Source organism: Coturnix japonica, chromosome 1 (assembly GCF_001577835.2).
Source record: "Coturnix japonica isolate 7356 chromosome 1, Coturnix japonica 2.1, whole genome shotgun sequence".
NCBI classification, from domain to species: domain Eukaryota; kingdom Metazoa; phylum Chordata; class Aves; order Galliformes; family Phasianidae; genus Coturnix; species Coturnix japonica.
In genome coordinates, this window is record NC_029516.1 from 46,889,972 (window position 1) to 46,913,517 (window position 23,546).

General features: G+C 46.1%; 1 protein-coding gene across 3 annotated transcripts; it reads right to left on the bottom strand.

Moving 5' to 3' along the window:
• Positions 1-4,160: 4,160 nt before the first annotated feature.
• CYTH4 (cytohesin 4) lies at positions 4,161-22,365 on the bottom strand. Of its 3 annotated transcripts, XM_015862546.2 has the most exons (13): positions 22,045-22,365; positions 17,057-17,139; positions 15,072-15,172; positions 14,761-14,827; positions 10,978-11,096; positions 10,519-10,599; positions 9,760-9,872; positions 9,034-9,182; positions 7,495-7,606; positions 6,899-6,975; positions 6,490-6,561; positions 5,547-5,701; positions 4,161-5,251 (listed from the first exon to the last, which is right to left on the bottom strand). In XM_015862546.2, the coding sequence occupies exons 1-13, from the start codon at positions 22,229-22,231 to the stop codon at positions 5,179-5,181; spliced, it is 1,389 nt and encodes a 462-aa protein (XP_015718032.1). In that variant the 5' UTR covers positions 22,232-22,365; the 3' UTR covers positions 4,161-5,178. The 3 variants fall into 3 exon arrangements, with proteins under 3 accessions (XP_015718032.1, XP_032300803.1, XP_032300804.1); XM_032444912.1 differs by lacking the exons at positions 6,490-6,561; positions 6,899-6,975; positions 7,495-7,606 and having other exon boundaries at positions 22,045-22,364; XM_032444913.1 differs by lacking the exons at positions 14,761-14,827; positions 15,072-15,172; positions 17,057-17,139; positions 22,045-22,365 and having other exon boundaries at positions 9,760-9,868; positions 10,978-11,086.
• Between the last annotated feature and the right edge of the window lie 1,181 nt (positions 22,366-23,546).

Below are 23,546 nucleotides of genomic sequence, written 5' to 3' on the forward strand. Positions count from 1 at the left end.
GAGTAAAATTTTCCAGTGGTTTCTATGTCTCCCACAAGCTATGGGACGGTTATACATTTTCACATCTGCAAACCCCACAGGAGTCTGGTTTAGCCGTGAATGTGATTCTGGTCAGATGGGGCTTTGCTCTCATTCAGGAGCTTGCTGATGAGCAATAAATATTCATAGAACTGATTAGACATTAATTGCACAAATCACTACCTCTTTAGCCATTCCCAGGAACCTTGCTTCCACTCGCCATGGTTAAAGGAGCAGAAGAAAACAACTCTTCCATGTAGGTGCCTTCGGGTGAGTGTAGTACCTCAAAAGAAAAAGGGACTGTTAAAAGCCTCACCTTGCAATGTCCCCTTAACACCACAGTCCATTCCTAAGTTCTGACCATGTTACTTGTGCATGCACAGGTGTGCTTGGGTATGTGTGACTGTGAGCATGCAGAACAGGACCTGTATTTGGACACAGCCAGAATGGGACCTATAATCCATTTTTTCCAGCAAGATAAGGACTGAAGACATGCTGTGCTAGTAGGGTGTATGCTCCTCTCCCTGCATGTTCTTCCCAGATGTAATACGTTACTTGGTCTAGACATATATATCATTCCTGCTCCAGAGCTGTGTGATCTTGCAGCCCAGAATGCCAACAGTATCCTGGACTGGATCAAAAAAGGGTTGACCAGCAGGAAGAGGGAGGAGATTGTCCCCCTCTTCTCTGCCCTTGTGTGGACCCATCTAGAGCACTGTGTCCAGGTCTGGGGCCTCAGCACAGGAGGAGTGTGAAGCTTTTGGAGAGGGTCCAGAGGAGGGCCATGAAGAGGGTCAGAGGGCTGGAAAACTGCTCCTATGAGGAAAGGTTGAGGTATTTGGACTTGTTCAGCCTGGAGAAAAGAGGGTTCTGGGGAGACCTCATTCAGCCTTCCAGTACTTGTTTACAGGAGGGGACTGACATTTACATAATCTGATAATGATAGGATGAGAGGGAGTAGCTTTGAACTAAGAGAAGGGATATTTAGGTTATATGTTAAGAAGAAATTATTTACTCAGAGGGCAGTGAGGCACTGGCACTGGCTGTCCAGGGAAGCTGTGGGTGCCCCATCCCTGGAGGTTCAAGGCCAGGTTGGATGGGGCTCTGGGCAGCCTGAGCTGGTGGGTGGCAGCCCTGCCCATGGGGTGGGACTGAGTGGGTTTTGAGGTCCTTCCCAACCCAAGCTATTCTGTGATAGGATATGAAAGACATGTTCATGTCACTATTTGTCAGTAAATCTCCTCCATGCTCCTTGTAATCCCCTCCATCTCACCATGCACAGCTTTCTTGCAGTTAGCCCACCAGCATCAACCTTCAGGCACAAACTGATGGATGTACACAGGCTTACACACGGGAATATGATAACCCAGGACAGGTCACATTCATCTTCATCTCAGGGAGGTAGCAGCATTGGAAATGGCACAGTGAGATGAGACTGCTGCACACCCCTGTCGCAGGCACTTTAGAGCAGAGTCACTGCGTATGTGACAGCAGTGACAGTTCAAGACAGCCTGGTCAGGTGAGGACCCTGATCTAACTGGGCTTCCTCCAGCCCCCACCTCCAGACAAGAAGGAATGGGAGACAGGATGGAAGCTCTTGCTGCCCCACACAGATCTGACTGCTTCACTCAAACCATCTCAGATATGGCAAGGCTGTGCTTCTTTCCATTAAAATGACTGATTCCAAAGGGTATGATGTCTGGCCCTTGTCCCCCTGAGGGCCTTGGAAGTGCCTTTTCTTTCTCCAGGCTTATGGTATGAGCTGGCAAACCTGTCAACCTCTCTTGGCTGCAACCTCTGCATTGCTGCGGATGGCATATCACAGAGACAGAGAGAGATGAAAGGCTGCAGTCCTGCTCCAAAACTCCTGTTCAGCTGGCAGAAAGGAGTTGCTTGAATTTCTTTTTGTGTTAAAGGATGCGTGACACAGAGCTGAGCAGCTTTAGGCCAACCAGGAACGGAGGGTGTCAGATGGGCACTCCATTTACTGATGATCTCCCATCACCAGTACCCCCTGGGAAATGATACGTTCTACCTTTTGATGGGCTTTGAATCCAATATTCTGACCAGTCTACCATCAACACTTCCCTTTCCCTCCAAGTCCCAAAGGTTTTCTCTACTCTTTGCTTAGATACCTAAGCAGTACTGAATGAGGCTGCTGGCTCTGCTGCTCCATCTATGTCACTTGCAAACAATTTCTAGAAAGGCTTTTTAAAATGTATTAGCCTTCCAAATAGGAGCTGATAAACAGGGACAGGAGGAAGGAAAGAAGAGGGAGGAGGCAAGATGCATTGATGTGCTCTATCCTACACTTCGGTTATATTCTCCTCCCAGCCCTTTTATGGAAACAGACATACATTTATTATGAAAATGAATTATTGGGTGTGCACTGGAATCCTTGGGCTGGCAGGGAGTGTCATTTTTTTTGCATGTGTGTCTGTGTGACCCACATACTCTGCCTAGGAGCAGAAAAAGGAACATGCCTACCAGAGAGCAGTCTGTCAGATTTGGTACCTGAAGGGCTCTCTGTGTGTATGTGTGCATTTGTTCAGCTCTCTCAGAAAAGTGAATGTGTGATGGTAGCCAGAAACTCATTGCCTGGTGGTGTCGTTCCTCTTACACAAGTCGTTCCCATCACAAGTCTGTGACAGCTCCAAGCGTGGCTGCCAAAGCACACTTAATACAAGTGGATTGTCAAGTTTTATAAATGAAGCCAGAACATTCCAGCCAATTTTTATCATTTTTTCCCTTCTTGTATAAATATACTGGTATTCAGCAGGCACGGGGGCAGGCATAGCACTTGGAGAGCTTCTGTGTTGCATTGCTGGTGGGCAACATTGGGCACCACTGAGTTCACAGCACTGAGACTGAGCAAGGGATCTGGGAATTAATTGTGTCTGGAAACATACTGTGTCTCTCCCTACCTCAGCCTCTAAGGGGAGGGGAAATCTGGTCCATCTTTACCTCAGTCTTGTGGTCATTTTGATCACACAATCATACAATGGCTTAGGTCAGAAGAGACCTTAAAGATCATTGATTTCCTAACCCCTGCTGGGGGCAGGGGCTGCCACCCACCAGCTCAAGCTGCCCAGGGCCCCCTCCAACCTGGCCTTGAACCACCAGGGATGGGGCACTCGTAGCTCTCTAGGCAGCCTGTGCCATTACACACCTTCCTTGATGGGACAAGGAAGAGCTTGGACAGACTGTGCTGTCATAGGAACAATCCAGGTAAGCTCCAGGCAGAGCTCAGCCTGAATTATCAGACTGTGAGTAGAAGAGCTACATTTTGATGACTTTTGGCATACAGAGCAAGAGCCTGAGAGGCAGTAGAATATACATTCCTCACCCAAATACTAGGTTCTGGGGCGCCTTTTACTAGCCAAGTACTTGTTTGTATTTTTCTTATATACAGTGGGGATGTCTCTGGGATGAGGGACCAGATTCTGACTTCTCCTTCCACCTCTGGCCATGACCTTGCCTCCCTGCACTGCACCCACAGCAAGAGTTGATGCGTGCGCGAGCACGTGCTGCAGAGCAGCAGGCAGAAAACTCACTCTGCATCACATCAGCGACAGAGAGATTCAATGCAGGAGACGTTCACAAGCGCAAGCAGAAGAAAACCTTCACGTTCCTTCTCCGGGGTGTGCGCGTGCTTCAACTCCAAGATACACTCCCTGCCTCCTGAAATTAATTCAACATTCCTGTGGCTCGGGCAAAAATAACTGAAATGAATAATCGGTGGTGCAGGCCCTGCTAGAGATTTCGTGGTGGATAGAGCCCTCTGCAGGAAGCAAAAAGGCAGAAGCAGAGCATCATTATTTACTAGAAGAGCCCTGAAAGGTATAAGGGACAGATAGCAATAGCTTATCAAGTTCTTTCATCTTGCAGGTGTAATTTTCTGTAGCAATTCTGTGGTATTACATCCATTCCATTCCCTGCTTGCAGACAGCGTTACCGCTCCCTGCTCCTTTTCTCCTGTCTCATTTACACCTCCTCCACTGCTGGTGCCACTGCTCAGCCTGCATCTTGGGTGCACTGCAGAGCTGTGCTGGAGCTCAGGCTGCTTTGCTATGCACAGGAACACGACGCTCTTATCTCACATCCTCTGCTTTTATCACCACAATAATCATGTTTCCCTGAGGTTTCCGCTTGTTTCAGACACTTTTATTTCTTCACACAAGAGCCAAAAACAGCAGGTTCTGAGTGAAACTAGTCTGTGAAGATGGGAATGCCTCTGTGTGCCCATGCTTGTGTGTGTATGTAAATACAGCTCTGATTTTCATGCCTTCTGGCTACAGACCTTTCAGATACATGTCCTGGGCCTCTTGAGTGATAGAAGGAGGCAATGCTTGCTGAACAGCCATCGCTCAGAAGGAGAGATAGTGTTCGGGGTTCTTCCCTAGGGAGACCTATGGTCAGTCCCAGAGCAGCAAGACAGAGGCCCAGAGCTGCTTCCTTTGCTCAGCAGCCTCTCTACACTCAGTGTACACCCTATCTACATGTCTAACATCAGTTACTCCCCAAAACTTGTGACTCAGCTGCAGAGCAGGAACTTCCCAGAATTACAGCCTTTGTGGCTATAGGGAAAGGCAAAAAAGAGATCTGCACAGAGGGATTCTTCTCTTCCCTTGTGCTCTAATTTCATCCCGGGGTCCTGAAACATTAGTGGTACCTTGACACAGCCACAGCACATCTGTTCATGGAAGAAAAAACAAGGGAGCTTATCTACTCCACAACTGACCGAACTATGCTTTGCTGTCCCGAGAGCAACAACATAGAAAAATAACCAGGCTTCACTTGATGGCTGTAGAGACTGGCAGACTGGAAACATTCTGGAGACGTTCTTGTCTCTCCTTAAATCCTACCCTTCATGCCTGGAGCAATATGGAGGAACCCAAAGGCCAGTTGACATTTAGCCTCTGAGCTATGACGTGGGAAGTGCTGTGCCCACAGCTCTGACAGCCCTCAGTGGATTGCTTCTCTGCCTTTGGGTTCGAAGGAGAAGCAGCAAATCTGGTAAGTTGTCCTGTCAGTCATCTTCGTGCCAAGTGGGAAGCAGAGGGAGCCAATCCTCCCAAATTTCTTCCCTAGAAGTGCCCAGCATGTGAGAGATGCTGTCCAACAACTACATCTTCCTGCTGCCAGCGACCACGTCAGGGCTCAGTTTTTGTTGGCAATCTTTTTCTTTCGGGCAGAGACGAGATCATAGAAAGGATTCTGTGTGATGCTGGTCCTGGAAATAGGTGGAAATGAGAAGAAAAGCAAGAATTTTAATGCCAGGGAACAACACAAGCAACCTACTGAACCTGCACAGAGAAACAGCTCAAAGCAGGAGTGGAGATGTGCAAATAGAAGAGAACAAAACTGTGGCTAGAGGTTCTCCAGAACAGACCTTTAAACTCTTTGGCATCAAGCGGTTGTTAGGTTACAGCAGTTATTTTCATCCCCCTTTTCAGCTGTATTCCTTGGCAGCCAGATAAACTGTGAACATTTTGTCAGGCTCAGGCTTCCAGTTAAGGTCTCCTCACCTTATTGCTTCAATCCACTCATCACGTTCTGCTGGTGTAGCTGCGGAGATCTTATAGGACTGGTGCTTGCCTTCAACCACCTTCCCATCCCCATCTGTTTTGCAGGCTTTGATCTTCTGCCCTTTGCAGTTGGGATTGAAGAGCTCAAAGCAATTCTGTCAGAAAGGAAACAAAATGGAATTGCAGCAAATGACAGGAGGGATCAAGGAAGCTATGTTGCTTTCAGCCATAGATAACAGGCTCAGACAGATTTCAAAAGGGACAAGAGCATTTTTGCCTTTGAAATGCCCCAAGAATTTTCCCATGAGTTAGATCTTCAAGCCATCCCTCTTAGGTAAGCACATGCCCCCTGTGAAGGGCTGGACATGAAAACAGATCTTATGGAGAGGTGGAGTAGCATTATAGCATCTGTCATCCTGCTCCACACATGAGAATGTCTTCCCCTTTTGGGTAGACACAGCATCATCTCTTCTGTCTGCTACCACCAAGACAAACAACACTTCTCCCAAACTTGTGCCACATCAGAGAAGTGGTTTTCCATGGAAGATGCACAGGGAAAAATGTCACTTCCTGATAAAGTTTCCTAACCACACAACACTGCCTGGAATACACATCATGTATCATGGAGAGTCCTGGTGCAGTGTATGTAGAAGCAAGCTCTGTGTACTCATCTCTTCCAACATACACATATATACATGCAATTAAGCCAGTAAAAGGATGGTTCTTGGACCAGCTGTTGTCTGTTGAAATACATCTGTGTTTAGAGTGGGTTCCAAGACAGTCTGGCACCTTCCCTTTGAGAAGCACAGTACATGCAGGCTTGGGAAACTGCTGTTCCCCATTACTCCCTTTTCCCAGAGCCACCTCAGCCTTCACCAGCATGGGAGCACCTTCTCTTCCCACCAACCTCCTACTGGCAGAATACCAAGCAATGGAGACTTACTGGCTTTTTGGGGTCATCCACCTTCTGGACTGATAGGTTCTCCAGGGGGATAATGCCTAGAGGCTCTTTGTCCTGCAGTCAAAGAACCAGGAATCAACACCAAACATCGTCCCTACACCTTTTCCATAGCCCCTCTGCTTTCCCCAGCACGTGTGCCTTTGTAGGACAAGAGCAGTGTGTTCCTGGGGAGATCCCTACATTTATATTATGGAGACCTTAAATAACAAGAGATCACAGCAACAGCCTCAGTGCCCAGACTTTCTCCAGACCAGACCCAAGGAAATTGTGTATGAAAGGATGGAGGCCTGAACTCTGTCAGCATAAGGCAGTCTTAACCCCTATGCTCCCTGGCCCCTCAGAGGCTTATAACCACCCAGAACAAGCTCACAATCTAGAGTTCAGCCTTTACCGTGGTATATTCAAAGTAGTATAGGCAGTTATCGGTCAGAATGAACCAACGACGTTTCCAGGTTTTCACACGTCCTCCTAAAGGCAGTGAGGTTCAAAATCCATTAGTCTCACTCTTAACTATCCTTCCACCAACCGTGCTCTAATCTACACACACACATGCACGCTCTCCCTGTAGCCATCAGCCCCCAGGAGAAAACCATGGTCATCATTACCACCAATGAACCGGTGGTTCTGACCACCATATAGCGGATGCTGAGGGATGTTGCTATGATGAGGATAGGGATGGGGAGAGGGGAGTGATACATATATATATACAATCATTTTTTTATTATTATTATTTTTTCTTTTTTTTTTTTTTTTTGAGCAGAGACACCCTGCAGGAACGGGACCGGGAGGAGAGGAGAGAGCATGCAGCTGGTTTCAACAGCAGGTGTCAGCCTCAGCCCACCACAGCAGAGAGGAGGGAGGGGCAATGGAAATGCTGGTGCCTGGATGAGTTTTGGACGCCTGAGTGGGTCTCTGGAGGAAATTTGTGATGGGAGGGAGTCATGGAGGTGAGGAATCCCGGGGAGTTAGAGGAAGGCTCCTACTGACCTAGTTTCAGGAGCCAGCCCTCACGGTTAGGGTTGAAGAAAGTATGTGTGAGATCATTCCCATCATCTTCTGGTATAGAGAACGGCTCGTTCTTTATGCTGTCAAACAGATTCTGCCCCAGAGCATTGGAACAAGGAGAGAAAGAGAAAATACAAAGAAAGACATATTTCTGACGAAGTTGTACACAACCATTTCAGGTCCATCTGGTACATCACTCTACACAGGGGCAGGTGAATGAATGGGAAAGGAGGTAACAGTGAGCGTTAGCCCTCAACAGCCCTCAGTGTACACCTCAAAATGCTTCAAGAGTGACTGCAAGCTTCTTTCTGCACCCTGAGTCAAAAATAAAGGAAATCCATTTTGGAAACCATGTAATTCATCAGGACTGGCATCAGTGACTGACCACAGTATGTCATACGGGGACAGCTGAGTATGACAAGGTAGTACTAAGGATGTTAGGGGGTAGGAGGGGGCTGACAGTGACTGCAGCCCCATTTAGGCTCTGGGTTGGTGGTGCACCTTCCAATAACTAAACAGTCCAATAATAATAACAATCACAAAATGATAGGGGTTGGAAGGGACCTCTGGGAAACACCCAGTCCAACTATCTGCTAAAGCAGCTTCCCTACAGTAGGTTACACAAGAAAGTGTCCAGCCAAGTCTTGAATATCTTCAGAGAAGGAGACTCCACAAACTCTCTGGGCAGATTATTTCAGTGCTGTGTCACCCTCAAAGTAAAAAAGCTTCTTCTCATGTTTGTATGGAACTTCCTGTGTTCCACTATTCAAAAAAGCCTGGCCCCATCCACTTAATTCCCACCCATTAGATATTTATAAACAGTGATGATATTCATCCTCAGCCCTCTCTTCCCCAGATAGAACAGTCCCAGGGCTCTTAGCCTTTCCTCATGAGGGTGATGCTCTAGGCTTCTCATCATCTTGGTGGTCCTCCACTGGGCACTCTCTAGAAATTCCCTGTCTTTCTTGAACTGGGGAGTCCAGAACTGGACACAGTACTCCAGATGTGGCCTCAGCAGGGCAGAGGAGAGGTGGACGATCACTTCCCTCTACCTGCTGGCTATGCTCTTTGTAATGCACCATTGGCTTTCTGGGCCACAAGGGCAGAAGCTCGTGGCCAACCTGCTGTCCACCAGGATGCCCAGGTCCTTCTCCTTGAGCTCCTTTCCAGCAGGTCAGCCTCTGACCTGTACTGATGCATGTGGTTATTCCTCCCCAGGTGCAGGATTCTGTACTTGTCCCTGTGTAGAAGGCTACCACTGTTCACTGCTATTCTCTGAATGTCTCTCTTGCTACACGTCCTCACCAACAAGCATGTCTGCAGTCACTCTCCAAAGCATTTTTCATGTTTTCCAGCTTCCTTTTTTATACCTTTTTCCTCGAGCAGCTCTCCCCCTTACAGGGCAGAAGGTCAACAGTATTATACTACGCTGAGATCAATGGACCTTACATTCACAGTGAAGCCTGACCCAGAGAGAAAATAGGGACTGATGATAGAATAGGAGATCAAAACCTTTCTTACCTTTAAGAGTTCTTCTGGCAGGTCTGCTCCATCATTGATGCCTCGGTTGATGGACACAAACCTTTCAAAGGGGGGTTTGTCTTTCACATTAGGGTTGTGCAGGCTGGTGTTAAGCATGATAATAGAGAAGGAGAGTATATAACAAGTATCTGTCAATGAGAAAGGAAACCAGGACTGATGGCATTTTTCTTACAGAGCAGATAATCCACATGCTAACAGGTGACTAGGCTTCTAGTTGCTTGTGAGCAGCTTCAACCTTTCAGATTTAGGAGGAGATTTCCCCTCTACCAGGTGTAAGAGTGGTAGATGGGGCTTGGGGAGAGTTGATCTCCTGTGATGGAGACAATTCCCAAATAGGCAATTTGGGCAGATCTGGTCAGGTAACAGATCTGCTAGCAAGGAAAGTTCCTACAGACCCGTGCCTGTAAGTGGTACCCATGCAGCAATGAGACATGTTTCACATGGGGCTGGAGCACTTCTCAAGCCTACTCCCTGTTGGGATGGGCTGGAGCACAGTAGAAGAAACAGGACAGAAGACCATCAGCCTACTGAAAAGTACTGAAAAGGTACTACTGAAGTATCTTTAACTTCAGGTAAGGGAACATGAAAGACAGCATCCATACTTTCAGAGGATGCTTTCTATGCACTGTGATTGGGAAAAGAAGGCTCCTCCCTCTAACACACAGTGGATCTTTGTTTTATAGGCCTTCTCCTCCCTATAAATACCTGTGGACTGGAATACTCCTGGGTTACACTTGCAGTACCAGTTGGCAAAGGCCTCCATCATGCGGTCAATTTTCTGTGCTTCCCCAGGCAGCCGGAAGCTCCATAGGAACTGTCTAGCAGGAAGAGCATGCCAGAGAGTTAGTCAGTTTGTGTACAAGGAATCCTTTCCCTCAGCTCATGAGACACTATGGAAATAATGGATGTTATCTCATCACAGCATGAAAATAGTGCAGCACATCAAGCAGGAGATCTTCTCCTTTCTCTAAACATTTCTCTCGCACATTCTAAAAAGAAGAAGCAGAGCTAAGCATCCTGTAAATCATGGCTCTTCTTCCCTACCGAGCATTCTGCAAGGTATCAGGGACCTCAAGAGAGAAAGCCCTGCCAGAAGACCTGCCTAAAGAGAATGAGATGCTCTAGGACAGAGTCACTTCATTACAGACATAATGGGCACTGTGAGCTAATGTATTTCCTAGTACAAAAAATAACTTACCCTGCCCCCACCACCCACTGAAATCAGAACAACCCACCCACCTCACTATCCCCATCTTCTCTGAACATGGCTAGTCCATTCAGAAGGCCATGAAGGAGGTCCACCAAGGAAAAGTATGTTTGCAATTCATAGACCAGAGCCAATACGCACAGCACAGACTTGAGAAGCCCAATCTCGTCCCACTGGGGCTTTCATGACCTCTCTGGGTGGTAAGACCCAGTGGCTGGACAGGTTCCTGCTCCATTTGTTACTTCTTGAACACCCACCTTAGTGCTTGTACCAGGTTGAGGTTGGCAAACTGGTGACATGCCACAAACGCTTGGAGAATCTGAATGTTTTTGGAGTCTCTGGGAGAGGAGAGAGGGAAAAGGTCATTAGACAGCTTTGTCCCTGCTCTGTTTGGATGCTCCTTGGTGTGATCACAGGCATCTTGCTCCCTCCCAGACTCCCTTTCCCCTCAACCAGCAAGAAACCAAGATGTACGGGCACCACTCTAGTCTGAGAAGACTGACTCTGGTATAGATGGAAAGACAGGTAGCCCATGCAGCCAGCCTCAGCCACACTCCAAAGGACACCTCCCAGTGTACACTGCCCACCCAGCCCACTGTAGGGTGAGGTTATGTTCAGCATCAGCATCTGCCAGGGGTTATCTAAAATGGCATCTGAGAGGGATTAGGCAGAACAGGGCATCCAAAGGACCTCCTTATCTCATTTGGGTTTCTTACCTCCCACCCAGGTAATCTCCGATGGCTGTCTTGTTCAAGCCTTCACCCTTGTGGAGGAATTTGGCGATCTCCTGCAGGTCTGAGGACAATAACTGCTGCTCAATCAGGTACTGGATCCCCTGGAGGAGGGCAAGCAAGACAGCAAAGTAAGACAGATCTTTGTCTTGGTGTGAAATTAGAACTTTAATATTCTAATGTCAGACTTCATTGGCTTTGCTGATATTGTCTACTGTTACTCCTCAGTCTCTCTATGGGAGACCACAGCCACATTCTCCTTATTCCCACCATTTTTATCTACTGTGGTGGGCTGGTATCATGCTCAGTTCATTCCTAAACTTGGATGAATGTTTCACTGAACTGGAAACTCAAGTAAACAGGAAAGGGTAGCGTAGCTCTAAAGTTCAAACAGCCACGTATATTTAAAGTTAAGTCAAAAGGGTTTATTTTAACATTCTTGGTCAAAATATCTTAGAGTTCTGTTCCTGAAAGTCAGGTTTCACCAAAGAAACTTAAAGGGAAAAAAAACAAGCCAAAAAACTGTTTGGAAATAAATAAGAAGATGGTATCAAAAAGGGTATTCAGGCAGAATTGTAGGCCTGAGACTATATCTTTTTCTTAAAGTTTTTCATAGGCCACTGAACAGAGAAGTCAGCAACCTGGTAAACTCCACGCTCCCAAGCCAATAAGAATGGAGTGTGTGATCTTTAAGGAAGACAGAGAGTCTGAATCAGGTTGTGCAAACAGCCAACATTTTATTTTAGAGAGAGAATTTCATCATTTTCAAAGTCACTGAAATCTGAGCTTTTGTTCAGCTTAAGAGCACTATCTAAAAACACAGCAATTCTCCAGATCACACTGCAATTCTCCTCACAAAACACAGTAAAGGAATGAATATTGTTTTAGATATATCAAAATGTTCTACTTCAACAGAATCAATTCACTTTGCCTTGCAATATATAAGAATCTATTTCTAAAACGTCCCAAACAAAAATCAGTTTCGAAAGAAGAAATTGAAATGTTTGGGAGATTTCTCCACACTGTTTTCCTTCCTTTTTCCCCAGATGAAATTTCAGTTAGATCAATTTAATTTTGCAAATTATTGCAGTGATGGTGGAGCTCCATTTTCCAGACTAGAATGTTTCTCCCAGAAGATTTTGTTCAGCCATATTTCTAGTGTTTACCTCCTCTAGCCTCAGGAACTTACCCTGAGCATGTGGAGATGGGAACTCATTTCATCAGTATTGTGTAGATGAAACATAAACTCAGCAGGGACAATGAAAGTTCCCTGCATTGCAAGACCTACCAGACTCTAGTTATGTATCAAAAGAGAAACAATAAAAAGAGATCAGTGTGTGCCTGTTCTAAACTAAAATCAATATAGGAACATAGTACAGCAGTTGGACCGGGCTGATCAGCACTGAACTAATAATGCTAAAACGGTTTGGTGTCAGGATTAGTTCAGGCATTTCTGCATGGCATGGCAAAGTGCCATAGAAAGAGATGCCTCTGGGGCCTCAAACCAAGGTCAGACATAAAGACAAAAAGAGAATCTGCTATCACATGATCTGGATGTCCTGTTATCAGTGCTCAAAGGCAGCTCCCACCAGCAGAGGGATGTTGCATGCATTTCCTATGCAGTGTAGAAGACAACTTGAGGGTCTCAGCAAGGAGGCATGTAAAGCTGTCACACAGACCAGCAGCCATCCAAGATGATAGCTGCAGTTAGCTTACAATGAACAACTGTTCAGTGCAGACAGTTTTTCTTTATGGAGTTAAAGAAAAATGATCCACCAGTGAGGAGGAAGGAAGAGGAAACTGTCTTTCTCATTTATTTTCTACTTAGTCTGATTTAGAGCTTTCTGCTGAGGACGGAAGGCTATGGAGTCTAGATCTCACTGCTAAGAGCCTCAGAAAGTGGAAGATACACAATCACTAACCAGCACTTGCAAAACCAAAACTACTTCCAGAACAACAAGGTAGCTTGGTATTGTGGGAGGTGGAGGAGGGGATTGCCAAGCTGCTTTTCACCATTAAGCAGTCCTTATCAACTGGGGAGGTCTCAGACATCTGGAGATTTGCCAGCGTGATGCTCATCTACAGGAGGGATTGGAAGGAGGATCCAGAGAACTACAGGCCTGTCAGCCTGACCTTGGTATGGGGAAAAGTCATGGAGCATATCATCTTGAGCACAGTCATATGGCGCATGCAGGATGCTCAGGAGATCGGGACTAGACAGCATGAGTTTGTGAAAAACAGGTCCTCATCTCCTTCCATGACCAGGTGACCCACCCAGAGGATGAGGGAAAGGCTGTGGATGTATTCTGCCTAGACTTTGGTGAAGCTTTTGACTCAGCCTCCCACAGTATTCTCCTAGAGAGGCTGGCAGCTCATGGCTTAGACAGGTGTACTCTTCACTGGGTAAAAAACTGGATGGATGGCTGGGCCCAGGGAGTGGCAGTGAATGAAGTAAAATCCAGCTGGTGATTTGTCAGTAGTGGTGTTCCCTAAGGGTGAGCATTGGGGCCTGTCCTATTTAATGTCTTTATTGACAGAATGGATGAGAGTATTGAGGGCACCCTGAGTAAATTTGCAGATGACACAGAGTTGGGTGGAAGTGTTGATCTGCTTGAGAGTAGGAAGGCCCTTCAGAGGGATCTGGATAGGCTAGATTGATGAGCTGAGACCAACTGTATGAGCTTCCACAAGACCAAGTACCAGGTCTTGCATTTTGGTCACAACAACCCCCTGCAGTTCTATAGGCCTGTAGCAGGGTGGCTGGAAAGATGAGTGGTGGAAAACAATCTGGGGGTATTAGTCAACAGATGGTCAAACATGAACCAGCAGCATGTCCCTGTGGCCAAGAAAGCCAATGAGATCCTGGCTTGTATCAGCAATAGTGCAGCCAGCAGGAACAGGGAGGTGACTGGGTGTAGTGAGGCTGAACCTCAAGTGCTGTGTTCAGTTGGGACCCCTCACTACCAGAAAGACATGGAGGCCCTGGAGCATGTCCAGAGAAGGGCAGTGGAGCTGTGAAGGGTCTGGAGCACAAGTGTGATGGGGAGCGGCTGAGGGAAATGGGGTTGGTCAGTCTGGAGAAGAGGAGGCTCAAGGGAAATCTTACCACTCTCTAAAATGACCTGGAAGGAGGTTGTGGTGAGGTGGGGGTCAGCCTTTTCTTCCTGGTAATAGGGATACAACAAGAAGTAATGGCCTCAGTTTGTGCCAGGTGAGATTTAGGTTGGATATTAAGAAGAATTTATTCTCAAGAGTGGTGCTGCAGCTGGAACAGGCTGCCCAGGGAGAGAGGTGGTGGAATCACTGTCCCTGTAAGTGTGTAAGGAAAGGGTAGATATGGTACTTAGGGATATGGTTTAGTGGGTAAAATTGGTGACAGGGGGATGGCTTGACTAGATGATCTTACATCTTAATGATGCTATGATTCTATTCATCCTGACTGCCACACAGTCAGAAGAGGTGGACTGAAGAATGTTTAGCTTCTCTTGACACACAGTGTTAAGCCATCCTTCCTTTATTTCTCTTAGTTTTGGGTTGTATCTGATGAAATTCTCTATAGGCCCCTATATGATGTGGGGAGGCAACACAGATTGATCATATCAGTGTATTTCAGAAATAGCAAAGAAGGTGCTTCTGACTAGAGCCTTACTGAGGTAGGAAACCAGCCCCAGAGTCTATAGAAATAAATCCTTTGGCATGTGTGGGACCAGTACTTAACAGAAACTTCCTCACAGCTTTATCCTCAAATTTGGAATGATCTGATCCTACCTTTTCAGGATCCATGTTGAATTTCTTCCGACCCACGGACAGAAGTTTATCCCTCTGTGATAGTTTGCTCCAAACAAAAAGAAGAAAAGCCAAACTTAGAATACAGGGCTGTGTTTCACTTAGAACACTCATAAGGCTACTCAGATATCAAGGGAAGGTGTTTGTTCAGGGAGAAATCTCAGAGGAAAGATGGACATTCCAGGCCTCATTTTCCTGCCTTTGTTGTGATCCAAATTCCATTAGCGCTCCTGTTTTCCTAACACTAAGAGGGAGGTTTTGGAAACAAAGGAATACTTAATAGCCTCACTTACCTGGTCCTCTCACCAGGGTTCTGGTCTGCCTCTTGCCTCTCCTCTGCATTTTGGAAGCCCTCAATCTCTGCAAACACTTGTGCAATCTCTTCTTTCAGCTTCTGCAAAAGAAATAACAAGAGGGTGAAGGTTGTGAAGGGAAAAAAAGATGTACAAAGCCTGTCTTATTTCATCCCTCCATCACAGGAAAAGGCCAGCTGCTCAGAACTAGCCAAGGATGTCTATGAAATATGCATGGCCCTGAGGTGACCTTGCCCATCCAAACTGGCATTCAGCTGAAAGAAATGAGAGAGAAGGGCAGAGGATGTTCTTCTATCTCTTGTCACTGAGGGTTGGAAAATCAAGCTCAGTCAGCCTGGAGGAGTTAGAGAACTCACCCCAATACTGATTTCAGTTCTTCAAGCAATGTCATATATGACACTCCTTTCATCACACATATTTCCTTCTAGATTTTGCTTTGCACAGCCTGGCTACACATCTAGGATAGAGGAAGTAGAACCAGTAACTGTGAGGTCAGTGTGGATCTGAAGTGGCCAAGCTAAGAAATACAGTTCCTAATGCTTCTGTCAGTCAGTACCAGTGCGTGGATATCTGTCTTTAGATAGAGAAAGAAGAGGTGAGGGCAAAAAGAATTTTAAGAGCCAATTGTTTCCTTTAGGTCCATGAGAAATGGTAGCCTTCTTGGCAGGATGTTCTGTGTTACCAAGGAAACAAAAATCTGTGCATCCCCTTGTTTTCCCTCTGCAGTTTGGGTTCCCCTCAGAGCAAGAGTGCTTCGTTACATGCCTCTTCCAGGAATCTCTCAAGTTATTTCTTTAGCAAACTGGAATAGGCAGGGAAAGAAGGGTTATGTGACTACTCTAGCCTCAGCTAGGAGTAAGGATGCAGGTATGATACGATATATATATATATGTGTGTGTGTGTATATATATATATATATATGTGTGTGTGTGTGTGTGTGTGTGTGTATGTACAATATATATATCATATCATATCATATCATACAGAAACTGTGAAGTCCTCCAGTATCCCACGGCTTTAACGTTTTGCTCTTACTTTCATTTTGTTTTGCTTCATCAATCTGACAGAGCTGAAAGTGTTCCTTAACAAGCTTCAGGTACTGCACAAATGTCACAAAGCTGTGATCATATCTCCTAAATTTCAAATGATTATGTGTTTTTTTTCTCTCCATAACAGGTAAGATGAGATTCAGCCTCTTCCCTTCTCTCTTTCCCAAACAGCACCACTCCTCAAGTCTTTTTGATAAAGAATATTGCTAAATTGTTAATGAAGAAATCCACCTGGAAAAAAAAAAATTCTACACAAGCAGTCCAGTCCAACCACAACCCAACCACATGACCCTAATTAACAACCTTCCTCTAAATCATGTCCCTGAGCAAATGTGATATTACTAACTGATTTTCACTTTGTCATTTTCAGGCTCTTCAGGAGCCAATGAAGTAGTGTTTGAGTCTGCTAAAGGAAAAGAAGAAAAGCAAGTTCAGCTATGGAACTTTGTGTTGAAGGTCCTTTCATCACACCACTCAAAAGTGACTTGACAAGGTCTACAAAAAGAGCAAAAAATTAAAAATCACAGAGGGATAACTAGAACTGATAAAGTGACTGATAATTTTAAATAGCCGTAAATGCTGAGTCAAATCCTTGCCTGTATGACTTAGTAAAGTCATATTTCTTTCCTTTACCCTGAACATGGAATCCCAGCTCATCCCTGTTAATGAACTGCCAACCCTTTCTCAAATACCCCATTATGTTGGATGATGAGTCCCGCAGCAGAGAGTACCACAGGTTGGATGAGTGCTGGTGGCAAATATGTCAGGGCAGACAGGCTTCGAATTCAAGTTGGATCATGGCAGAGAAAATATCCCCAGTGCAGAAGCAGTTCTGCATGGCTTGGACTGTTACGTGCTTGGTGAAGACAGTTCTGAGAAGGCCAGGCAAGATGGAAGGAACAGGATGGTTCTTACCTTAATGTCCTCTAAGAGCTCCTCTCTGTGCTGCCTTATTGTCTCTATTTCAGCCTCTTCAGCCTCACTCAGGTCAGGTGACCCTGGAATAGCAAACGGGTGCCTATGAGAATAGTTGATGCCAACATATCACAGGAAAAGCTGCCTCAATCTCTCAGTGCCTCAGCAGCTTTGATATCTGTGCTCCTGCACCTATGCTCCCTGCTGTTGTAACCACTGAACCCGAGCTTTGTCTTGCAAATGATTCTCAGTTCAGAGCCAGCAGCAGCCCCCTATACCCTGCCTCATAGCCAGCCTCTCTGCTAGCAGCCCTCTGATCTACCCACCTGCCTACACAACCCAGTTTACTCACTGTGAGCACAACAAAGAGGCTTTACCAAATGCTCTTTGGTGGTTTTTGTGTCAGTCGCCTCAATGTACAAGACCTCTAGCACAAGATAGCTGCGACCTAAATAGTCCATCTACATCCAAACCTCCCATAAAGAAACACTAGCTTCATTGATTGACCCACCACAGCTAGAGTCAAAAACAGTTCAAGAAAGAGCATCAAGGACTTTCAAGTCTGAGGATAGGGTCTAGGGGATGAAAGACTTGCTGAAGAAGAAGCATCTGTGGGAGGCTGTTATTCTGCTCTCCTCCCCCCCCCTCTGTGGATTACAGACAATATAAAAGTGCAAACAGGCTTCCTTGTAATGCACAGGAAGTCAAACAGATAACAGAGTCAAAGAGACCACAAACATGATTCATAAAAGGCCAAGAAGAATTGGGGTGATTGCACTGCTGCTAAATATAATCTAGCTGAAGCACAGCCTCTTCAGCAAGAACGAGGAGACTGAGGAGACTGCAGTGACAGAGAGGCACAGCAGATGGTAAGCCCCAGGAAAATATAAGGGACACACACAGGCTGAGGGCAATGATGCTAATGGGAGCTCAGTGCACAACATGCAGTGGGAATCCTCACACAGAGAGATAAAGCTTTCCCAGGTAGACACATTAAGTTATTGGAACACCCTGCTCTGCTTTTTCATAAGCCAAAATCCCCTGGGCCTCTCATCTTCCTGGGAAAAGGAGAAGTGGCACCAACTGTCTTGGAAATTGTCTTAGTGTGGCACTCACATGCAAAACAAAATCTATAAATATGAGTGGGGAGAAAGGGGAAGGAACAAGACAAGACAGGCAAAAGGAAAAGAGGACAAAGACAGTCATCTTGGAGTCCATGTGGTTCTTTCCTGCCATGTCCGCAATGGTTCAGATAAACCTGCCTTCCCTAAACCTAGTCTTCCCAACATCCTTTTGTTTGGTTGGGTTTCCATGTGCTGTCATGCAAGGCTGTGCCCCATCTCTCCTGCAGCCACGGGGAAAGGCCACTGCACCTCAGAGGGGAAAGCACTGGGCCAGGAGCCAGCTCAAAGACAGGGATGAGAATTGCCCATTTCACCTCCCAGCTGCGCAAAGAGCCCTCATGAAGAGTTGAAAGAAGCTGACTGTCACTGCAGCCAGTCAACATGATGCCAGACTCAGCCTCTCCAGCTTTATCTCCCTCACCTCCACACGGTCTGATAGCAATGGAATCACTGGGGTGATTATTTGGCCAATTCTCACTCAGACCCTTTGTGCTGTATTACTGCAACAGGACTTACCTGAGGAAAGTCCCTTTCCCCCACCCCATGTGCAGAGACTGCGGTGTCTGGTTGCTTTGCTTCAGTTGTTCCACGTCTACAGAAGCAGCCTAACACATCTTAAAGAGATCTGAGGCTCCCAGAGGGCACCATCTCACCCACACGACCCCCACAGACACTGCAAACAACTCTGTCTCCCTTCCCCCTGAACATCTGAAAACCCCATGTCCCAAGTGATTCACCTGCCCAGTATGTTAGAGTGAGAAACATGTGGGAAAGAATATGTCGGGGGAGAAAATGCATGTGACTCATGGAGAAGGGGAGGGAATCAAGTCATGGTTAAATCAGAAAGGGTGGTGAAATAGAAGGGAAAATAACACATAGAGCAAAATTTCAGGGCAATTTAGACTGAAGTGCAGAAAAGATCCTTGTAAGGTTTTCTAAGTTTCCTAAACTAAGTTTCTGATTTCTTCAGAAAATAATCCTGAGGTCAGTTCCTATATGCTACTCTGCCCCCTTACAGGAGGCCTAACACAGCTCAAGGTTATTTTGAGGCTTTTCATCAAGATTACTGCATGCATCGGGGTCTATAATTAGGGGAAGTGAATGCAAAAAGCTCGTTTGGGGAACTGTCCACAGCAAGACACAGAAAACTGCAGAGGCAGCTGCACGAGAAGCAGAGAATGGGAGCAGGCTGCTTTGCCTCTCCTTCCTTCTCCACTTTCAGAATGAGCCACACTAGCAGGAGAGGAGGTTCTGAGTGAATCAGGATCACTCCCAAACTGTGCAGTGCAGAGGGAAGTCAGCCCTGCACCAGAACACTGAGGAATGGCTTCAGTGTTGTCAAAGTCCTCGGTACCAGCAAGTTCCACTTCTTTCTAGGACTAGATCAGGGCACAGATGAAGCATAGCCTTTTTCAGGGTTCTCTGCACAAGGGAAATTTCATGCTGATAAAGAGCACCCGCAGGTGCAAATAAAAACACCCACAGGTTTCAGGGAAATGCTATCACCCAATCCTGCTCTGCAGTCTGCTGGCCCATGCACAGCTCACTACGTCGATACCAGCTGACATCCTCTACAGAAAGGACCTAAATTTTCTGCTTGGAACTTATTTTCAGAGAACAGATGTTGAAAGGATAGCACACGAGTGTAGCACAGGTGGGACTCTCACCTGCACTTTAGGTTGCTCCTCCAGTCTCAGAGCATTCTCAGATACAAAGACCCAACCATTTCTCAATTGCCCAGCCTTGTATTTTTAGTGCTGTCTCTTAAAACAAAACTCAAATTTCAGTTCCAGTTGTGGTGACTGATGCCCTCAGCCTCCCTATTTGGAGGGCAGGACAGAGTTACCCCAAAGTCTGAGATCTCATGTGGCCAGCAAAGAGTACTGAACTCAGCTGTGCTGAGTTCATTTTGCATTGACACGAACTGTCCAGAACTGCCCACATGCTAAAGAGACCTTCATGAGCATATAACATTTGGAGTGGGATGTGAGTACATAGGAGAGCTGAAGGATAGGCTGCAGAAATAGCAGAGGAAGATTGTCATGGGAGGCAGTGTCTGTAGAATGGATATTGACCATTGATATGCTACCCACACACGATCTGACAGCACAGGCCCATCTGCAAGGCAATGCAGGGCTCTGAATCAGAGAATCATAGAATTGCTCAAGTTGGAAAAAGACTTTCAAGATCAAGTCCAATCGCAACCTAACCATACTACCCTAACTCTAACAACCCTCTTCTATATCATGTCCCTGAGCACCACATCCAAACTGCTTTTAAACACACATGGCTGCTAAAGGGTTTAGGCACATCCACCCATGGCAACATATGAGCTGAGCATTCTGGTGGGCACTTTTTACCTGGCTGAGGCTGTGTGATAGGGGAATTTCACCTGAATTTCCATTCCATGTATGATATGGCTTTTGTGTCATCTTCTCTGCAGACTATCACCACTCCTAGTGCCGGGCTGGTAGAAAGAAGACCTCCAGTTCCCCATTTCCCTCCAACCAAACCCGTCTCCCTCCTGCACCCAGTCAGTTCTCAGCTCTCTGCCAGTCTGTGCTAGAAGAAATTCAAGATGGTCCTCACACAGGTAGAATTTGCACATTCCATCTACAGAGGGAAAGATGTGGAGTTTCTGTTGTTTCTTAGCTAGAGCTGAGCAAATGCACATTGTTCCTCAGCAGGATCCCATTGCACTACCACAGTGTGTAACTTTTAGGACAAATAGCTTGTTAATGCATAACTTGAGTGAAAGACCATCTGTAGGAAGCACTCTACCTCCTCCTGCCCAGCTAGCCCTGCAGTAAGCTGGTCCATCATTTCCTTCAGGTAGTGAGGGCCATCAGCTCTCAAGAGAACGGCCTCCACCAATGTGCATAGCCAGATGCTCCCACAGGTCTTAGCAATTTCCCTGGCAAGCAAGCCTAGTATGCTGTTTTTTCATGCTCTTTCCTTGTTTACCCATTTAGAAGCTCTCTCTACATTGTATACACAGGAGCTGGCCAGGACAGAGGATGAGTCACAGTGCAGTCATTGCAAGATCATCCCTGTTTTCTCTGGTGCTTACTGAGCCCATATCCTAGCCTCTCCCTCTGTCTTCTGCATTTGCTTAGTCTCAGAGGCACCTCGAGCTCCCCCAGCCAGGAAGCTGAAAAAGTTCTGTCCAGAAGTCTCCCTTTCTCTGCAGGAGACCAACCACTTTATCCACCATCTGCCAAAATAGGAAAATAAAACCCAAGATCTCAGTTCTTCAGATGTGGCTTATCTTCCCCATCCACGGCTGCCTTTGAGATTATTTTGAGACCCTGCAGGCCCACCTGGAGGTGGTGGAACCCTAGTATAATCACCTTTAACAAGTGCAAATGCAAGGGAGGCTACTAATGCCAAAAGCCTAGCAAACTAGTTGCACTGGGACATGCAACTGCACGAGAAGTTCTGCAAACTGCTGCCTGCATGCCTCAGGGAACCACCACTGAGGAGCTTGTGAGCTGTGCCAGAGCAGCATGAAGGGAAGCCAAACATTATAGGCGCTCAACCAAGTGCCACATAAAACCCTTGATATCCCTGTGCTGGTTCTGCAGCTCAGGTCATGATCACCAGCACAAGGGACCACAGCAATAGACACTCTAGACATACAAAGACCATTCTCAATGGGAGAATTCCTCCTGACGTGAATGGAGTTGGCTTATAGGAGAGCAAGCAAAAATATACAGCTTAAGGCTGACAAGCAATTAGCTGTATCACCAGGGGTCTTCCACCATCTTCCTCCTGACACAGGCTGCAGTATCCACTCCAGCTACTGAGATTTCAGGGTGTGCACAGCCCCCACAGAAAACAAGACAAAAGATACTGAAGTCTTACCAGCAGGACAAAAGTCCATCCTGAAAGTCCTAATGTATTTTCCACAAGGGCTGTGTTTCTCCTTCCCTTTTGCTTGTTCAGATGCTTCACAGAACTGAAACAACTTGGAGCTAGAGACCAAAATCACAGAAGCATGAGGGGGCGGGTTGCCCCATTGCTCCGCCTCATCCCTTCGACCACATTGCATGAGCTCGCATCAGTGAAGGAAACAGTGTGCAAGATGATTTGGCCTTACAGAGACTCCTTGGCTACTTCTGAAGTGCAAATCCATGAATATATTTCCATCCCAGCAGGTTTAGGGGGAATGTGTGAACCCACATTTGTGTCTGGAGGGACTGACATTCGCAGAGACAGGACTGTAGTGTTTTGTCTGAGATATTCCTATGAGAGTGGAGAAAAAAAGGAAGTTCCTGATTCAGAAAACCCTTCTGATTCAGTAGACGGTTTTATTTGAAAGGATTCTTTCTGTGCTTATTCTGCAGCAAGGTATGTATGAACAAACACACCAAAACTAGAGGGTGGTTGAAGGAGAAGGGTGTTTTTTCTCCTTTTCCTTCCCTCACTACTTATTGTAAGTCTTCCTCCTTTCTTCCACCAACAAGCTGTGACCTGAGGAGAAAAGAAGTCCTCTCTGAGGCTCAGCAGTACTTCTTCTGTTGGAAGAGCTGCCATTAGAGGCAAAGAGATGCTCTTTCTTTCCCCATCAGTTCCATGTATTCCCCAGAAGGCTGTGTTCTTCTCACTTCCCCTTGAGTTAGTTGTATTTGGTTACCATGTACACCAACATTCTTGCTGTATGTGGTAGATTTCTGACAGAAGTAATGTGTGGGGGAAAAAAAAAACAAAAAGAAAAAAAGAAGAGAAGGCTGCAGGAGTGCACCACGTCAGAGTCAAGAGAAATGGTGAATACATATGTCAAAGCAAAAATTAAATTAGATGTGTCTTGATGTGTCTCGCCTCTTGTATCAGGACAGAAGATATTGAGGGACTCCTCCTCTCGGTGCACTTTATGTCCTTAGCACTCCTAGCTCTTGCTGTACTCACAGCAGACTTTGAGCAGGGAAGAGAAATGGTTCAGACTTCTACATATCATCTTTCCACGAGACAGCAGGGTACAGTTTTCAAGAGCCTCTTATGTGTAGAAAAATAAGAGATGACCTTCAGATGCGTTACACGCTGCCAGCTGACATCTATGTGCACTTGCCACCATTTAGAACGGATTTATGTGAGATCAAAAATCTATGACTCATTAGAAAAGGAATAGCTACCACCTTCCCATATTCCTGTTAATTCATTGTTGTCTGAAATCTGCTGTAAAGAATAACTGGCTCTGTGGAAAGCTTGGCTGAGATCCATTCAACTTCACAGAGAAAACCACAAATTGCCCTCCCTACCTCTCAGTCTTTTTTATTTGCTGTTTACTATCCATAGTTGTGCCATAGGTTCATTGTTGTTATTGGTGAGGAACAGTTTTTTTAACAAACTGTCAGTGACAGATGGGA